This window comes from Populus nigra, chromosome 19 (genome assembly GCF_951802175.1).
Source record: "Populus nigra chromosome 19, ddPopNigr1.1, whole genome shotgun sequence".
Taxonomy (NCBI): domain Eukaryota; kingdom Viridiplantae; phylum Streptophyta; class Magnoliopsida; order Malpighiales; family Salicaceae; genus Populus; species Populus nigra.
Window position 1 is genome coordinate 12948495 of NC_084870.1, and position 15815 is coordinate 12964309.

At 35.2% G+C, this 15815-nt stretch overlaps 2 protein-coding genes across 4 annotated transcripts; both read right to left on the minus strand.

Moving 5' to 3' along the window:
• Positions 1-562: 562 nt before the first annotated feature.
• On the minus strand, positions 563-6017 carry LOC133679639 (mediator of RNA polymerase II transcription subunit 19a-like). Of its 2 annotated transcripts, none has more exons than XM_062102297.1 (7): positions 5674-6017; positions 4183-4246; positions 2896-3179; positions 2508-2741; positions 2127-2186; positions 1833-1976; positions 563-899 (listed from the first exon to the last, which is right to left on the minus strand). In XM_062102297.1, the coding sequence occupies exons 2-6, from the start codon at positions 4211-4213 to the stop codon at positions 1926-1928; spliced, it is 660 nt and encodes a 219-aa protein (XP_061958281.1). In that variant the 5' UTR covers positions 4214-4246; positions 5674-6017; the 3' UTR covers positions 563-899; positions 1833-1925. The 2 variants fall into 2 exon arrangements, with proteins under 2 accessions (XP_061958281.1, XP_061958283.1); XM_062102299.1 differs by having other exon boundaries at positions 4183-4282.
• An 810-nt stretch (positions 6018-6827) lies between these two features.
• On the minus strand, positions 6828-14251 carry LOC133679638 (molybdopterin biosynthesis protein CNX1). Of its 2 annotated transcripts, none has more exons than XM_062102296.1 (13): positions 13988-14251; positions 13784-13910; positions 13618-13706; positions 13338-13439; positions 13179-13262; positions 12318-12545; positions 11951-12141; positions 11715-11819; positions 11248-11556; positions 9498-9652; positions 9268-9374; positions 8762-8818; positions 6828-7182 (listed from the first exon to the last, which is right to left on the minus strand). In XM_062102296.1, exons 1-13 carry the CDS (start codon positions 14138-14140, stop codon positions 6964-6966), a joined length of 1926 nt encoding a protein of 641 aa, XP_061958280.1. In that variant the 5' UTR covers positions 14141-14251; the 3' UTR covers positions 6828-6963. The 2 variants fall into 2 exon arrangements, with proteins under 2 accessions (XP_061958280.1, XP_061958279.1); XM_062102295.1 differs by having other exon boundaries at positions 13582-13706; positions 13988-14250.
• Positions 14252-15815: the final 1564 nt, after the last annotated feature.

Genomic DNA, 15815 nt, shown 5'->3' on the forward strand with positions numbered 1-15815 from the left:
CAATATTTGGTTCCACATCATTCTTGATTGCCAAGCATGGGGATGCAACAGGAAGGGCGTCTCTACAGTCAACAGGAGGTGATGCTAAAAAACGCAGGGTAAAACCTCCTATGAACTTATTATTGGTAATTGCTACTATGGCCTAAGCACACACCCCACTGATTCGGTATGGCTCACAACTTGATAGTCAGCTATGCTCCCCGCCGTCATATAGAAATCACCCGTCCATTCCCAGCTGTTCCCAAAGAGATACGAAAGTTTCACTCAAACGAGCTGGTGGAATTCTTGTCCCTAGTGTCCCCAGAATTATTGGCTGATCCAGAGCTTGGCATGCAGTTTGAGAGGCTTCATGTTGGCGATGTCTACTGTTTTTTTTTGGGTTATTCTGGGTTCTGTCAAGTCCTTGCATCACAGATTTTGGGGATATGTTGGTATACAAATGAACACGACACAGAGATTCAGAATCCCATAAAAGTAAAGCATTCAAGTGAATGTATGCAAGCCTGACCATTTTAATTCTGGTTGGTTAACAAAGATGCACGTAATCATTGCCATAAAACACTGGGGAAGAAAGGAATTAATTTAATATACACAATCCCTATCCTAAAACATGTTCTTCCTACAACTCAAAAACTGAAAAATACTAAATGAAACTGATTATAGAACGAAGCTTTGAACTACCCTAAAAAGGATAAAATGATTACAATAATGTGTGTACATGCTGACATTATCCAATGTACCGGAAAAGCTAAGGAAAAAGTGAAGGGATGGAAGTTTTCCCCTATTACCAGAAACTATATGATACAAGTTCCATTTTCTGCAAATTTCTACCCGGCATCCAAATGTTCTTGTCAGGTGAATTCACCATCTTCGCATTTTCAGTCAGTTCAAAACCTACCCTGCATAAAAATGAGAACGTAACATAAGACATGTCTCAATGGTGTTAGTGAAAATAAGCAGAGGCAATGGTCGATGCTAAAACATATAGTTATACTCTGGTAGATAGAAGACTGCAGAGTGTGAGGATCAGAGGCTCCCGTGTTTGGGTGCTTCATACTCAAATCAGCCAAAAATTATCATTCCTACACATCTTTTTAGATAATGCCTGAGGAGAGCTTCCTCTTATCTTTCAACAAATAATAAAACTTCAAGAAGTGGGACCACAGTGAGAAAAAAATTAGAGAACTTATACAGAACCCTTGGTGGTTAGACCCAAAGATGGAGTTCAACAAGATACTTTCTAGCATCTTTAGGATTGAGTTTCAAAACCATGGTAACGAGATGGCAAACAAAAGTACAGCACTCAAGATCTTCTTTAGCCACCTCCATCTCAACCTTCACGCACCCTTAATCTCCTTCAACTTACTCTCCAAAAAAATAAATAGATAAGGGGCATTGGAGACCCACATCGCAAGTGAGACACCTCTTTTTTTTTGGTCTCCTAATCACAATGTGTCTAGTTGATAATGGATCACATACAAACCAACTTGACCAATGTAGTTTACAAGACAAAATCAGGATTAACGTCTTTTTTAGCCTTAAAAGGGGGGCTAAAAACAATGTAGTTTACAAGACAAAATCAGGATTAACGTCTTTTTTAGCCTTAAAAGGGGGGTTAAAAACATTCTCCGGTGGAAAAGTTATTTCAAACATGTTCATAGAAGTCATTTTCGGTAGCCAAGAGCTGATAGCTTTTATATAACCAAAATTTACCATTAATTTATTTGTTTACTTTGGAGAGGGAGTATCTAGTAGGTGCACATTCACAAAATTAGTTTTTACACATCAAATCAAAAGCAGGATAGAAATCATATTCTGGCAAAGGTATTTACCTCAGAAAAAAGGACAACTTTAAGTCAAAACCCCTTCCAAACTGTCGACTACAACCACTTCAAACAAAAATGAACTATAGTATGCCAACCGTTTCAGCCTGCTACCTTTATCACACCGATTTCATCAATCTTTGAGCTCTTATGCTGCAAGAGAACAGATTATAAAATATACGTCTTGTTTAAGGAGAACCAGGAGCGAAGGAGTGAAAAGCAGGCAAGTAATTTATAACAAAAGGAGAGAGATGAGAATGAACATACAGCAAAATTACCATTACTTCAAACAAATATTATTACCTTACTTTTTTTGTGCTTATGCACATCATTAAGATCTTCATCCCCATCATGCTTCCTTTTCTGAAATCATACAACAAAAAAGTCAATATGTCACAATGCCATTGAGCATTCAATAAAATTTAGAAAATGAAAACATCACAGCATACATAAAAAATGGAATGTCAAAACCTCTGAGTAACAACAGTTCCTTCCTAGCCATCAGCATTATTTCAATGCTGAGTATGTCATTTATTTGCTTAGTAATATATACAATCATGCAACAACAAGTTGACTTCTTTACTATCAATATCAAATACCATGCAAGAGTAACTTAGCCCAGAAATTTCACTACTCCAAATTTATCAATCACATGTCAGTTGCAAGCGAGTAATGAGTTCTAACCTTTTCGTGGTGTTTTTTGGAGTGATCAGCACCAGAATCATGATGCCCACTTCTATCCTTCTTCTTCTCCTTGTCTTTGTCTTTACTCCGATCTTTATCTTTATGACGGCGTTTATGTTTCTTATGCTCTTTATCCTTCTCCTTATCTCTGTCTTTTTGTTTTTTATGCTTCCTATCCTTGTCCTTGGACTCACCTTTTGATTTCCCAGCTATGGTAGGAGTCCCCTTCTCTGCCTAAAGAAGATTTTTTAAAAAAAAAACATAAAACAAATTAAAAAAAATTCATTGGGACATCAAACAAGAGCCAATGACAATTTGATCGAGTGAGCAAGACTAAACTAAAGAAACTGACAATCCCATGAAATTCAGGGCAAGATAGATTTCTTACAGAAGGCAAATCTATGGGAGTAGTTTCCTTCAGTTGGAAGGCCTCTCTAAGTACATTCAAGTCAAAGGGCTGTATGCGTGCATTACTATCTCTGGAGGTATTTTGGATAAGCTGATCCAATTGCATCCCTTCTCCTTTCCTAATTTCAGTGTCTCCCACCACATTGTGAAGATAATGTGTGTCAGCAATTGACAAAGGAAGTGACCGCTTGCAGAAATATTCGTAATGGGGCAACAGCTTGTAATGACTTATAAGATCAACAGCACCAGTCAGCTCTCTTGGTCCTGAAATTTCAAAAGGGCACCATCTCATAACCGTAACGAGCAAAATATTGTGCAAACCTCATTATATTCATTTTCACATTCTGAGTTTCTTCTTCATTGCCCTCTTCCTTTCCCTTCTTCATGTGGATGGAGAAAGTTTACGGTATTTGAACGACAATAAGAAAAAAATAAACTAAGCTAATATTGCTGTGTAAATAAAGACAACATGAAATCTGGTCTTACCTTTTCAGGTATTGAGAAACAATCAATAAAGAAGATAAGCTGGGCACACAATGACAATTGGGGGTAAAATAAGGTTTTTTTCTTAATTCACAGAAAAAAGGGGGTAGGAATAAAGCCCAGTTGCATATGCATGCGTTACATCCAATCCCATGTATAAATGTATACAAAGATGATAACAAGATGAGGCTTTAACAAGTCAGTGATCAACAATGCTAAAGAACTTAAACTGTGTTGAAAGATTATTTATATTTATGTTTCTAAATAGATAATTTCAGAAGAGCCCATGAATTGTTAACTAATCATTCTCCACTTTTGAACCAAAAATACTTAATTAAGGGTTATAGACCTAACAATCAATCCTACCTACACTCTTTTATATCAATATTTGTTTCTATAATACGTTCTTGGATAAAATTTACAGCAGTTTTCATACCCCAGGAGGTCTGGTGAAAACACATGAACTATGTGATAGAACAGGACACGTTGGCCTTAACTTTCCTTTGGACCGTGTGATAGATGATAGAATTGGTGATATCATTTCAGCTTTGGTTTATGTACCGTTTTAATTTGGTTTGGGAGGAGGGCAAAAGGAATTATGCTTCACAAATACAAGAAAGCTACGTCCCCATATCATTCGAGAAAGATCCAGCTATGTAGTGATTTGACATGGGTAATGATGATAACACAATAAGGATTCAAAAATATTGTTTACAAGCAAAATCAAGAGGGGGTAGGGGTAAAGCAGCAACAAACCAAAAATATTGTAAAAACTAACTCTTACCTCTTCCAAACTTCTTGCTTTCCGAATCCATGGGTCAATGTTTCATGACCAGGTGAACCACCAACTGCGTGTTATTTATCACAAAGAAAAGGCTTCATAACTATCAAATACCATTAAAAATGAATTTCAGCATATAAACAAAGAATGCATCAAGCAGCTACCTTTCCAGTCAGACTAAATCCAAGCATATACAGAACAAGATGTTTGAAAAAATAAAACTGCTGCCAAAGTTGGGCAACATAAAAAGATCACAACAAGCATCAAATATAGCATGCTCACATGTTAAGTTCATGCTATAGGCAAAAACTCAACAAACATGCAGGCTTTCAATAAATCTTTCTCTTGTTTTATAATATGTTAGATCTACACTGTTCAATATCTTTTGTAGGGTCACTATATTTTGAAGAGGAAATTGGATATTCTTTTGTCAATAGAAAATATTAACATTGGGAATTTATATAAACTTCTGGGAAACAAGGAAATCTATAATGCTCATAATTCCAAACACCATATAAAGCATTAGGAGAAATCCTCAAGTCCAAAAGATGCAACAAGGCAGAGACCTGGCAGCTTGAAGATCACACATGATTCATAGGATGAGAATTTCAATAAAAAAAAACCCTGTAAATTAGGGCATGTGATATCTGTCAGAGAGTTATTATACAACTTAACAGCTAGCCATCAGAAATAAGCTTCCGAATTTTCTAGAAAATGATAATATGACCTAATTAATTACTCAAGTCAGTTTCTTGGTTGTACTACTTATGTATAACATAGATAAACTTTTCCAGCTAAACTGGGCTATAAACCGTTCCTAGACAACACTCAAAAGATACAAACGCAAAAGGAAAGAGAAAAAGAAAACCCAGATGAGAAGCAATGTAAGGCGATGCTTTCACACGATTTAAATGAGAAAAACCATCACAATCTCATTATTTCATACCAGATCATATTCACTTGCACAACCCTCTTCTAGACATACAACTATCAAAGAAAACTCAACAGACACACAAAAAGAAAGAAAAAGAAAACCCAGCCAAGTAATGTAAGGCAATGTTTTCACAGGATTTAAATGAGATAAACCATCGCAATCCCATTATATCACACACACCAGATCATATTCAGCTGCACATACAATTATAAAACAACGTTTTCCCTTCTTCCATACATACATGATGGAAGGATTCAAAATTGCACGATCACTCCTAAGCTAGGAAGCACGCATAAATCAATGCACCAAAAAGATCAAACCTTTTGACAAACCCCGAACACTAATTACTCTGTAAGCTAGCTGTCTTAATCATTCTGAAAAGTCGATTTTAACCCGAAAAAGTCTCACCGCCACTGTTAAACTAAGTCCACGAATTCTCTAAATTCACTAACCTAATCGCATTATCTCAAGCAGGAATGGCATATAGTTATAATTTCAAGGAAATATCACAAAACCCTAATTTTAGCAATCAAAAAGATAGAAATTTTGCTTAAACAAACCTTTGGCATGGATCCAGAATTCGGGTATATCTTTACTCTTCAAGATCACGAGGACAAAACCATAAATTTATGATACCCTTCCTCCTCCCCCTCCTTTTCCACAACCCCTCTTTTCAAGTTCGGCAACAAGGAGCTTAAAAAATCGAAACCTTCTTGGCTGTGAGATTGGGAATTGAAAATTGGAAATGCCCAATTGCAGGAATTGGAGAGAGAGAGCAAAAGAGCGAGAGCGAGAGCACGAGTGAATTTGATGGATCAGAGAAGATTCGAGAGGGAGAGAGACAGGGAGTGAGACAGTTTATTTATAGCAGACGAAATTGGGTGCTTTTTTAGGGTTTATTTTGAAAGGGTCCCCAATTGGGAGTCTTAAATGATCGGGGCAAGCTCATGTTAGTCCCTGACCAATACTTTTATTTCTCAATTAGATTCCTAAACTATTTTTGTTATGCAATTTAATCCATAGTCTATGAAATAATTATCAATTGGACGATGAATACTTCCGTCAAAAAATATGCCTCAGCATCTGCAAGGGCATTTTTGTTAATAAAAGAATCAAATTGAGGATTATTGGATTTGTTGGTAATGAAAGCACAGGTCTGGAACTCAATTTGTAAAAAGACTCGTGGGTCAAGGATTCATTTGATATTACTCCATAACAATTTCAAGCAATGTTATTAGTTAAAAAAAAACCTGGAATTGATTAAATTTGAATGATATGGTCAAATTTTAATTTGAACTTTTTTTAAAAAAATAAAAGTTATTTTCAGCTTTTAAAAAATTAAAACAATATTATTTTAATTAAAATAATTATAATTAATTCAAATTAAATCACCTTACCCGTAAACTAGGCCTGCCTTGAGACAGTCGAGCTAGTTCTTGATTGGTCTCTCCATCGTTTTTTCCAATTTATTTTGATTATTTTACTCAGACATGTTTCTCACGTTTTCCTCATTTTGCCAAAAATCACTCTATTTATTTAACCCGATAAAACTCTAGTAGCCATCTCGAGCAAGAAGGAACATGTTTTTGGGTTCTTTAACCCTAGCTCGAGCCTACGTTATGTTTTACTGGCAAGAAATCATCCATGGCCTCAGGGCTCCCAAGAAGAAACAGACTGGAATTCAAACGAGAGAATCAAATGAAGAGACGGTGGATAGACAAGTTGAGCGGGTAAAATAGATGAAGTCAACTACAACCAGAGAGTTATTGATACAAAATTCAAACTCTATAAGAAGTCAACCACTAGCAAACATAAATTACATGTTTTCTGTTTTCTCCTCCCCGATATACTTAATGGGAACATGAACAGCCGGGCTCCGTGTGGTTGCCAGAGGCCAGCTTATGGCTGCGTTCCCATGTATCTACAGGTTCTGCTTCTGCATGAGGAATGTGACGAGGATGTTTCTCTCTCTTGTCTCCCTTGATCTGCTTTAGTGCATGCTTGAGAGCAGGCAACAAAGCCTCCACGCATTCTGCAACCGCATTAGGATTCCCAGGCATATTGATGATCTGAAAATATGGTTGAAAAGGCATGGATCAAGGAAAGCAAGGGTGTACTGGAAATGATTTATGTCATTGAGTCCAGACCACACTGGATCACCAATTTGGCAAAGGCAACTCAAAAGATGGGTATCAACAGTAATTTATAGCAAATCAAGAATTGTTCTCAACAACACAACCATCATGTCAAAACAATCTTGACTGTTATTTTTAGCCTACAGTCCAACTTTCAGAGATAACTTCAACGTTGATTTGTAATTCTAACTATGAACTATCGATTTTATTTCCCTGCTGCACGTTATTAATGTAAGTTCTTTTCATAATCCCTACCAAGGTTGTTAAAAACACATTTTTAACACGACACGAAAAATATAAAATAAACTCGGATCGTAAAATCATAAAAAAAAAATTTTTTTATAGATAGTTCAAGCACCTGAAAATACATGGTTCAAATAAAAATTCATGCATAATTTAAATAATTTTTCATTAACTAACAATTAATAAACTTAAAACAAACAATATGGTGTGTCATGTAAACTAAAACTTATATTAAATATAAATACAATATATTTATTTTATATTATTTTTTAATTTGCTATTTTGATTGTCTTTCTAACAATATAAATGGTCCTTTTCAATTACCTTAGTTTTAGAATTTTTATTTATTTATTTGAAATCATTGATGTTACATATTTTTTTTTTTGTATTTGAAAAGCTTTTGATTTTTTTGATTAAATTTTTTTAAAAATAATTTTGAATTCTTAAAAAAAAAAGAAAAAATAACATGATAAATGATGTCCAGCACGTGCCACCCAAGCAATCACAATCTCTCTCGCTCTCTTTCTCAAATAATCGTCATCATTATCAGTCTTCTTTTTCCTTCTCCTCTCTCACTTTCAAGCTCATCTCTTGCGCTCTCTTTGTCAGGACAAACAACTTAGTGTCATTTCCATGACTTTTACTCATTACTTGGTTGCTATTCCCACTGAACCCTCAGATCTCACAAAAGCTGCACTCTTTAACACCTCCTTCTCCTCCAGTCCTCCTCTCCTCCACCTCCTCCCACCCCGCTTTCTTTTAATAAAAATCACTTTGATTTAACTTTCTCTTCTACCTCACTGAAAACTAAAGCACTCGATTTGTTAATAATAGTTGTTTTCAAGAAAGGCGAAGGCAAAAGAATCAGAAGTTTTAGTAGTTTTTGTTAATTTTGTCAAACTCGGTAAACTCGGTCCGAGTTTACCGAGTTAACCGAGTTTGACCGATTTTAACCGAGTTTGACTGAGTTTGACTGAGTTTGCTAATGTTCGAGTTTTCTACCCGATTTAACACTATATATCTGTGTTGACTCGTAAAATCGTACGTTTTTACGAGTCAACTCACGAGTTTAACAACCATGATCCCTACAGTTGAAAAGTGTTTAAAGTTTGCCTACTGATAAATCCTAAATAAACGAACAACAAAATTAAATCCCTGATGACTGCTGGAAGCATTTGCGAGAAAAGAAATAAAGAACAGAACATTGAGATGCTTCCCCTCCACACTATTGTTTAGAAGATTAACAATTTAAAAATGATTGTGACCTTACCAATGTTGAGCCTCTTATTCCTGCTGCAGATCGTGATAGCATAGCAAAAGGCGTCACCTGTATTAGATGAGGAAAGGGAAGTGAAAATTCTTTTGAGCAAAAAGTGCTTCTGCAGCGGTAAGATCACAGCAATTTCACCAATGTTGGTGTTGTTAGCAGATTAATTTATGGCCAATTCTCATTGTACTTATAGAATCTCATCGCAAACACAAACACTCCCTTAAAAACATGTAGTGTGAGAATTGGATTCACAAATGGAATGAGCATGATCTATTTTTTGCACTTCAAATGTACAAATCAATGCTGCTTGGCTGCATCTCCAAACACACAAAAGTTCTATCATTGAATCAAAAATTAGATGCAACATAAGAAAGAAACCAAGAAAAGCATGCAAAATGCATTGCTTTGAGTTTCCAATTTACACCACCATTTTCGGAGTAAATGAATAACATACCTCATGGATTTAAACATTAGTAATATATAAAAGAAGGCAGGTGTTATGGTACCTTTAAACTCTCTTGCATCATGACATATAGAAGGCCCGGTGTTTCCTTCTCAATTAACTCCTTGGTTGCTTCAGGAGTCACATCTCTCGGGCTAAAGCCAGTGCCACCTTCATTAAATAAAATAACATTAGAAAAGGGGAAAAGGCTCGAGAAAAGAAGAAGGAAGAAGCAGTATTGAGATGCATTCAACTTAAGAATTTGGCAAGGTAAAGAATTATGAAGAACCTCACCTAAGGTAAGAATGAGATCCATTCTATCAGTATCACTCCATTTCTGCACAACAGCCTTGATTTTGCTCACATCATCTGGGACAACAGCTGTTGAAACTACTCTTGCTCCTAATTTTTCTGATGAGGAATTTACAACTGACACTGCCCTGGGGCCACTGCAAATGTCCAAACCCTTTTGAGATTATTCAACTTTCAGAGCTTAGATAAACCCGGGAACATAGAAATAGAAATTCATGATACTTATTTGTAATTCTAAACTCAATCAATTTAAACAAACACATTTTTCCCAACAAGAAAAGGACAAACAGTCTAATTTCTCCAGACTGGCAAAGCTAGGTTTCATAACAGTCCACACTTCAATCTCTTTGATATGACACCATAGACAAGCAAGTCAGAATCTAAAAATCCACGTCAAGGATATAATTTTACATCCCTTATGAAAATCATAGTTGTGTACTCAGTTCAGCAACATGTACACGTTCGAAAAGAAGAAGGTTTGGGGTAAATAGTTCAAGATAACAAGTTCCAAGGAATGGGTGGAACCATAGGCATTGAGAATTAGTTGGGGCAACAACAGTGACTTAAAGTTGAAATATCATATGCAAGAAGGGGATAAAATATGCATGGAAAAATATTAAGAGATGACTAAGATTTCAAGGCAATGTGTTTTAGCAACAGAGAGAAACAAATCCAAGTTCCAACAGGCCTCAATGGCTTGAAATAATTGGAAAAGGTTTTTGTGGTTGGAAATGGATGGTTCTGAGCTGGTGGAAGTTTTTGTATTCATTTGGTATCAATGAGGACAATAATCTACCGAGAAGTCTTGTGATCATTGTAGTTATGAGGATCTGGACAGGAAAAGAAAAACTTCTTTAAAAAAAAGTCAGAAATCACTCCTTCCCAAAGCGGTTATGGTATAGAATATGTTTGTGGCTTCCTCATGGTTTTCTACTACAAAGGAATTTTTGCAAGTGTATTTAGCAGATGTTAAGGAATGGGACACCATTTCACCTTTTTTATTATATTCTTTCTCTTCTTGATTTGCAGATATATCTTATCCTCCTCTTTGTAGGTTTCAACTAAAGTCATCAAAACAACTTGCTGAGACAAGAGAATCCCATCAATATGGCTTGCAGACCTAGCTATTATTTAAAATACTGTTGCAAAGTACTCAATGCTTTCCATGTTTAACTCTGACAAGGAGCAATATTGACTTCGCTCTTTTGATTTAGCATCAATTAAGTGACCCTTCTGAAATAATTATTCAGACAGGTGTATCTAGATGCATTAATACATACAATTTGAACCATCTGGGTGTGTTAAATGATTTTTTTTCTTCAAATTCATTTTTTTAGTGTTTTTGGATCGTTTTGATGTGCTGATGTAAAAAAAAACATTATTTTGATGCATTTGCAAGCGAAAAGCACTTTAAAAAGCAATCGTTATCATAATGTCAAACACACTCAGAGTGTCATTAAGTTTGGTTTGGCATATAGGTCTGTTACCTTAAGATATTGATCAATATTCAATTTAAAAGTAATGAAACAGCCACAAGCACCTTGAATCTGTTCATTCACAAAAATTCATGAGGTAGGTGGTTACATATTCAAACAATGCAAATCACCATATTTGAATAATATGTTTTGTGATGGCAAGGAAACTAATAGCAGTGCTTAGTCTATCAAGTAAGTAACAGCTTCTGTGCAGTTGACGCTAAAATGTTGGGAAAAAGCAGCATGCGATACCATACCTTCGATCAGGCCCAGCCCCTGATGCAACAGTGTCACTCACTGTTAAAATAGCAACTTTGAACTCACCATTCAAGGTCTCACCAGCAATTGTTTCTCTACAAGTATTTCTCTGTGCTGAAGAAGCTGCATCTGATGATAAGCCAATCTCGCTACTAGAAGTACTAGTTAAATCAGAAATTATGATGGCTGAGACAGAAGTTCCGGCAGGAATCACACTGCCTGTTGCGGGCAACTCCAATAAAGCATTAGCTGATTTCATACTTAAAAGCCGACTGCTCATTTGATGACCAGTGCTCTCAGCAACAAATCTGATATCCACAAGAATGGGACACATTTTAATACAGTTGAGTCTTTCTTATACTGGGTAAGCCAAATAACCCAGAGGAAGTCAGGAACAAGTTGGATCCAACTGAATCCCAACCCTCCAGGGCCCCACATCCAAAGGCAATATCTCTAAGCAACATACCCAGGATTGCCTGATCCATCATTGGCCTTCCATCTAATAATTGCACGATGAAATTCCGGTCGCACTGGATCTGCCTTTATGGGCTGGTGAAGACAAGCCTGCACTCTGAGTAAGAGATAGTAAATTAGAATCTCATAGTCAAATCTATCACTCTAAATTGCAGTCCAACGATGAAAGAAATTGCAACTGGAGTAAGCATGAGAAAAGAAGAAAAATGTTTTAGAAGTCTCAGCAACCTCAGAAGATGAGGATTTGCACATCCAGCAACAAGGCGGATGGCAGGGACTACAAAGAGATGGAAACAAACTAGACAGCTCACTGGATTTCCAGGCAATCCAAAAGCCAGAATTTTCCCTGATGCAATATTGTCAGCTGGTTTCGAGTTGATTTCTGCAAATGTCAAAGGTTTCCCTGGCTTCATGCAAACCTGGAGATGATCAACACCAAAACAACGTGATGTAGAATTGATTGTAGCTTAACGCTTATTTCTTCCAATTATCACCACTTAATCTGGACCTACTAAACCTCAGAACATGTATTTATAAAACAAAACACTGCCAAAGTAAACTAATAAAAAAGGCATACAAATGGACACAAATTTACCTTGTTAAAATGTACGGTCCCTCTGTTTTCGAGCAATGGTTTCACAAAATCCCTGTCTCCCATGGAAACACCACCAGAAGTCAGAAGAATGTGAATCCCAGCAGAAAAGGCTTTATCCAGGATCCTCTCAAGTTCTTCCTTGTCATCTCGAGCAATTCCAAGGTCGAGAATCTTGCATTGCTGCTGTATTGCAGCTGCCAGTAACATAGCACGGTTGGAGTCCCTAATCTACATAGAGCTGAATAGGATAAATTTTTTAACTTAAGAAACACAAACCACATGGAAAATATTGTGTAACATTGATGGACAACAAAGGGATCTGTCTATGAATTGGAATAAAAGATGGTCTTATTCATGCTAAATAGCCATCCTGCAACCAATTCTGATGAATCCAATATGGTAGTTTACTGGAGTAACATCAATGATAAGACACGGCAACTGCTCTCTGCAAAGTGCCTAAATATTTATGCTGCTAGGAAAAATAAAATAGCAACCAGTTCTAAAAAAAGTCTCAAATCCATGAACCTATAAAATTATTTACAATAAAAATAATCATTTTCAATCCAAAAGGTCCATTCTTTAAGTAGAATAACATCTGAATCCACATGTTTTTGTGTTTAATTTCTTTGCCATGGATCTGTTATAAAGTATGCAAAGAGAACAAGAGATTTCTCAATCTAAGAAATTTCAATTTACCTAAATCAGTCAGTAATTTACTTAAATTTTACATGATTTCAGTGAATTCACTGTCCTAATGCATGGTCGTTATAGCCCATTTTCCCCTCCTTGCATTGAATTATCTTAGGCACTGCTGCGTTTAGCTTCAACCACCGAGTTGAAGTTTCCAGAGAAATATAATACCTGGCCACGATTTAGAACACCATTTGTTGGCTCCACGAGTTCATCTCCAGTAGAAAGCACCGCAATCGTAGGCATAGGATATACCTAAATGACAGCACAATCTCTCATATTCTGGATGAACATATTAATCAGTCATAAAAATGAGAAGCAAAACAATACCTTCACCATCATTACACCAACAGTAGCAAGCAACCCAATCTCCGAAACACCTAATCTTTCTCCACATTTTAATACCACAACATCTTTCTCAATGTCACATCCCTGCCAAAATACACTAGTTATTAACTAAAAAAATACATTTCTATGCGAATTTCGACCACAGTGAAGCTTTACAATTTACAGCCAATTTCATTCCACGTAATGTTCGTACACATAATTCTAACCCTAATATTCAAAACCATACCACAGGACGAATATCAACGCCTTTGCGAGTCTGTACCATTATTTTCACTCGCTCAACCAAAGGGTCTTTGACCTTTCTGGTATCCTCAACCTGGACAACTGCGTCCGCTCCATCAGGTATCGGTCCTAAAAACAAAATAATTAAAATTTGAACAAAAATACAAATAAAACCCATCACCGGATTCTGTTATCATAAAATTTACCTCCGGTAGTAACATAAGCAACGGTTCCAGGAGTTAAGGTAACACCAAGTCCATCATTTCCGGCTCTTGATTCTGTTATAACCGGATATTCTCCGGGTCCGTCTGATGCTATCACTGCATATCCATCCTTTCAAGAAAAAAATTATTAAAAAAAGAAAATTAATCGTTTTAAAAGTCTTATTTTATTAATTAATTAATGAAAACCTTGACTGAGGCAGGATAAGGAGGGAGAGGATCGGGGGCGCGAATATCTTCGGCGAGGACTTTGCCAAGAGCGTCGTGAAGTGGAACGGAAACAGGTGGCAGACGCTGAGCGACTTTGAGAATGGTTTGGAGAGCTTCCTCTGCTGATATCATCGTCGGATAGTATTGCTGATTCTGCGGCGGAGACCGTACAGTCAAAACGATGGAGACGAGTGAAAGAGGGCGAGAGAGAGCCGAGGACTGTTTTTTAAACACTTGTTTGAAGGATGAAATTCAATTGAATTTATAAATAAATTTAAATTTAATTTGGAATAAAATATTAAATTATATAATTATATTATATTATACTTGAAAATTGAATTAATAATTTTTTATTCAAAAAAGTATTATATAGATGGCTTGTGCTACATCGCGAACCGGACTAAATTATCTTAACATAAAAAAATATATTCAGGCAGTGATAATCCAAGATAAATCTGATTAAATTTACTGAAACGCAACTTGGAATACAAAATCAAAATAACCTACAAAAATTAAAAAAAAAATTAAAGTTCAAGATCTAATAACATAGCATCAAATAAAAAAATATAATGATAAAGAAAAAAACCTAAGTCAACTAGAGCTAACTTAATGAATTCACAACCTGCAATATAAGATCGGGATAGAAAAAAAATCAAAAGAAGAACCTACAAAAAAAATGAACAAAAAATAAATAAAAAACTCGGGTTAACTTTACCAATCTGCTCTCGGAATAACCAAACATATAACAAAGCTTAAGGACAAATAATTTAATGCAAAATAATAAAATTGAAAATAAAATCATAAAAAACCAAGGAAAATAAAATTGAGTCAACTTGGGTTAACTCGACTAGCTTGCCACCCGCGACATGAGATCGGGGTAAAAAAAATCATACTTGCAAAATAAGGACCTAACAAAAAAGACCGAAGTTAAATAAAAAAACATTGAGGAAAAAATACAAATTAACCCCGGTTAGCTTGACCAAACCTGCTCTCGAAATAACAAAACAGTAAAAGATGTCAATAAATAACAAAGTTCAAGGTCAAATAATTTAATTTAAAATAATAAAATTAAAAAACAAATCATTAAAAAATAGAAAAAAAATCCGAGTCCACCCAGGTTAACTTGACCAATTTGTCACTCACGACATGAGACCGAAACAAAAAAAAAACTGGATTTCCAAAAAAAAACACTTAGCAAAAAAGACCAAAGTTAAATTAAAAAAAAAAACTTCAAAAGAAAATGTAAGTTAACTTAGGTTTACTTGACTAACTTGTACTCGAGATAACTTTGCATAAAGAAGACTGAAAAAACCACATAGCTCAAGGATGAAATTGTAAAAAAAATTAAGTAAACAAAATTTGAGTCAACCATAGTTAACTTCATTAACCTATTACTAAGAATATGAGATCAAGATAACGCAACAAAAAAAAAGTAGAACAAACAATGAAACTAGTGACTTTAATAATAAAATGCCTAATCATGAATTTGAAAAAAAAAAACATTAATTTTCAATAAAAGATTGCATGGTTGGAAAGGAACCATGAAAAAACAACAAAATAAAATATTCAATTATAAAACAATTAAAAATAAAAACAATGCATACCAAATATGATATAAAAAATAAAAGAAAATAATCAGGAAAAATTGGAAAAAACTAAGAAAATAAAAAAAATCGAAAGAATTAAGACCAAAACTGGATATAAAATCAAATGAAATTAAATGTTTAGGGACAAAATTAAAAAAAATAAATAAAAAAAAATGATAAGAATACAACAATCAAAAGAGTCATGACCATATATGGTTTAA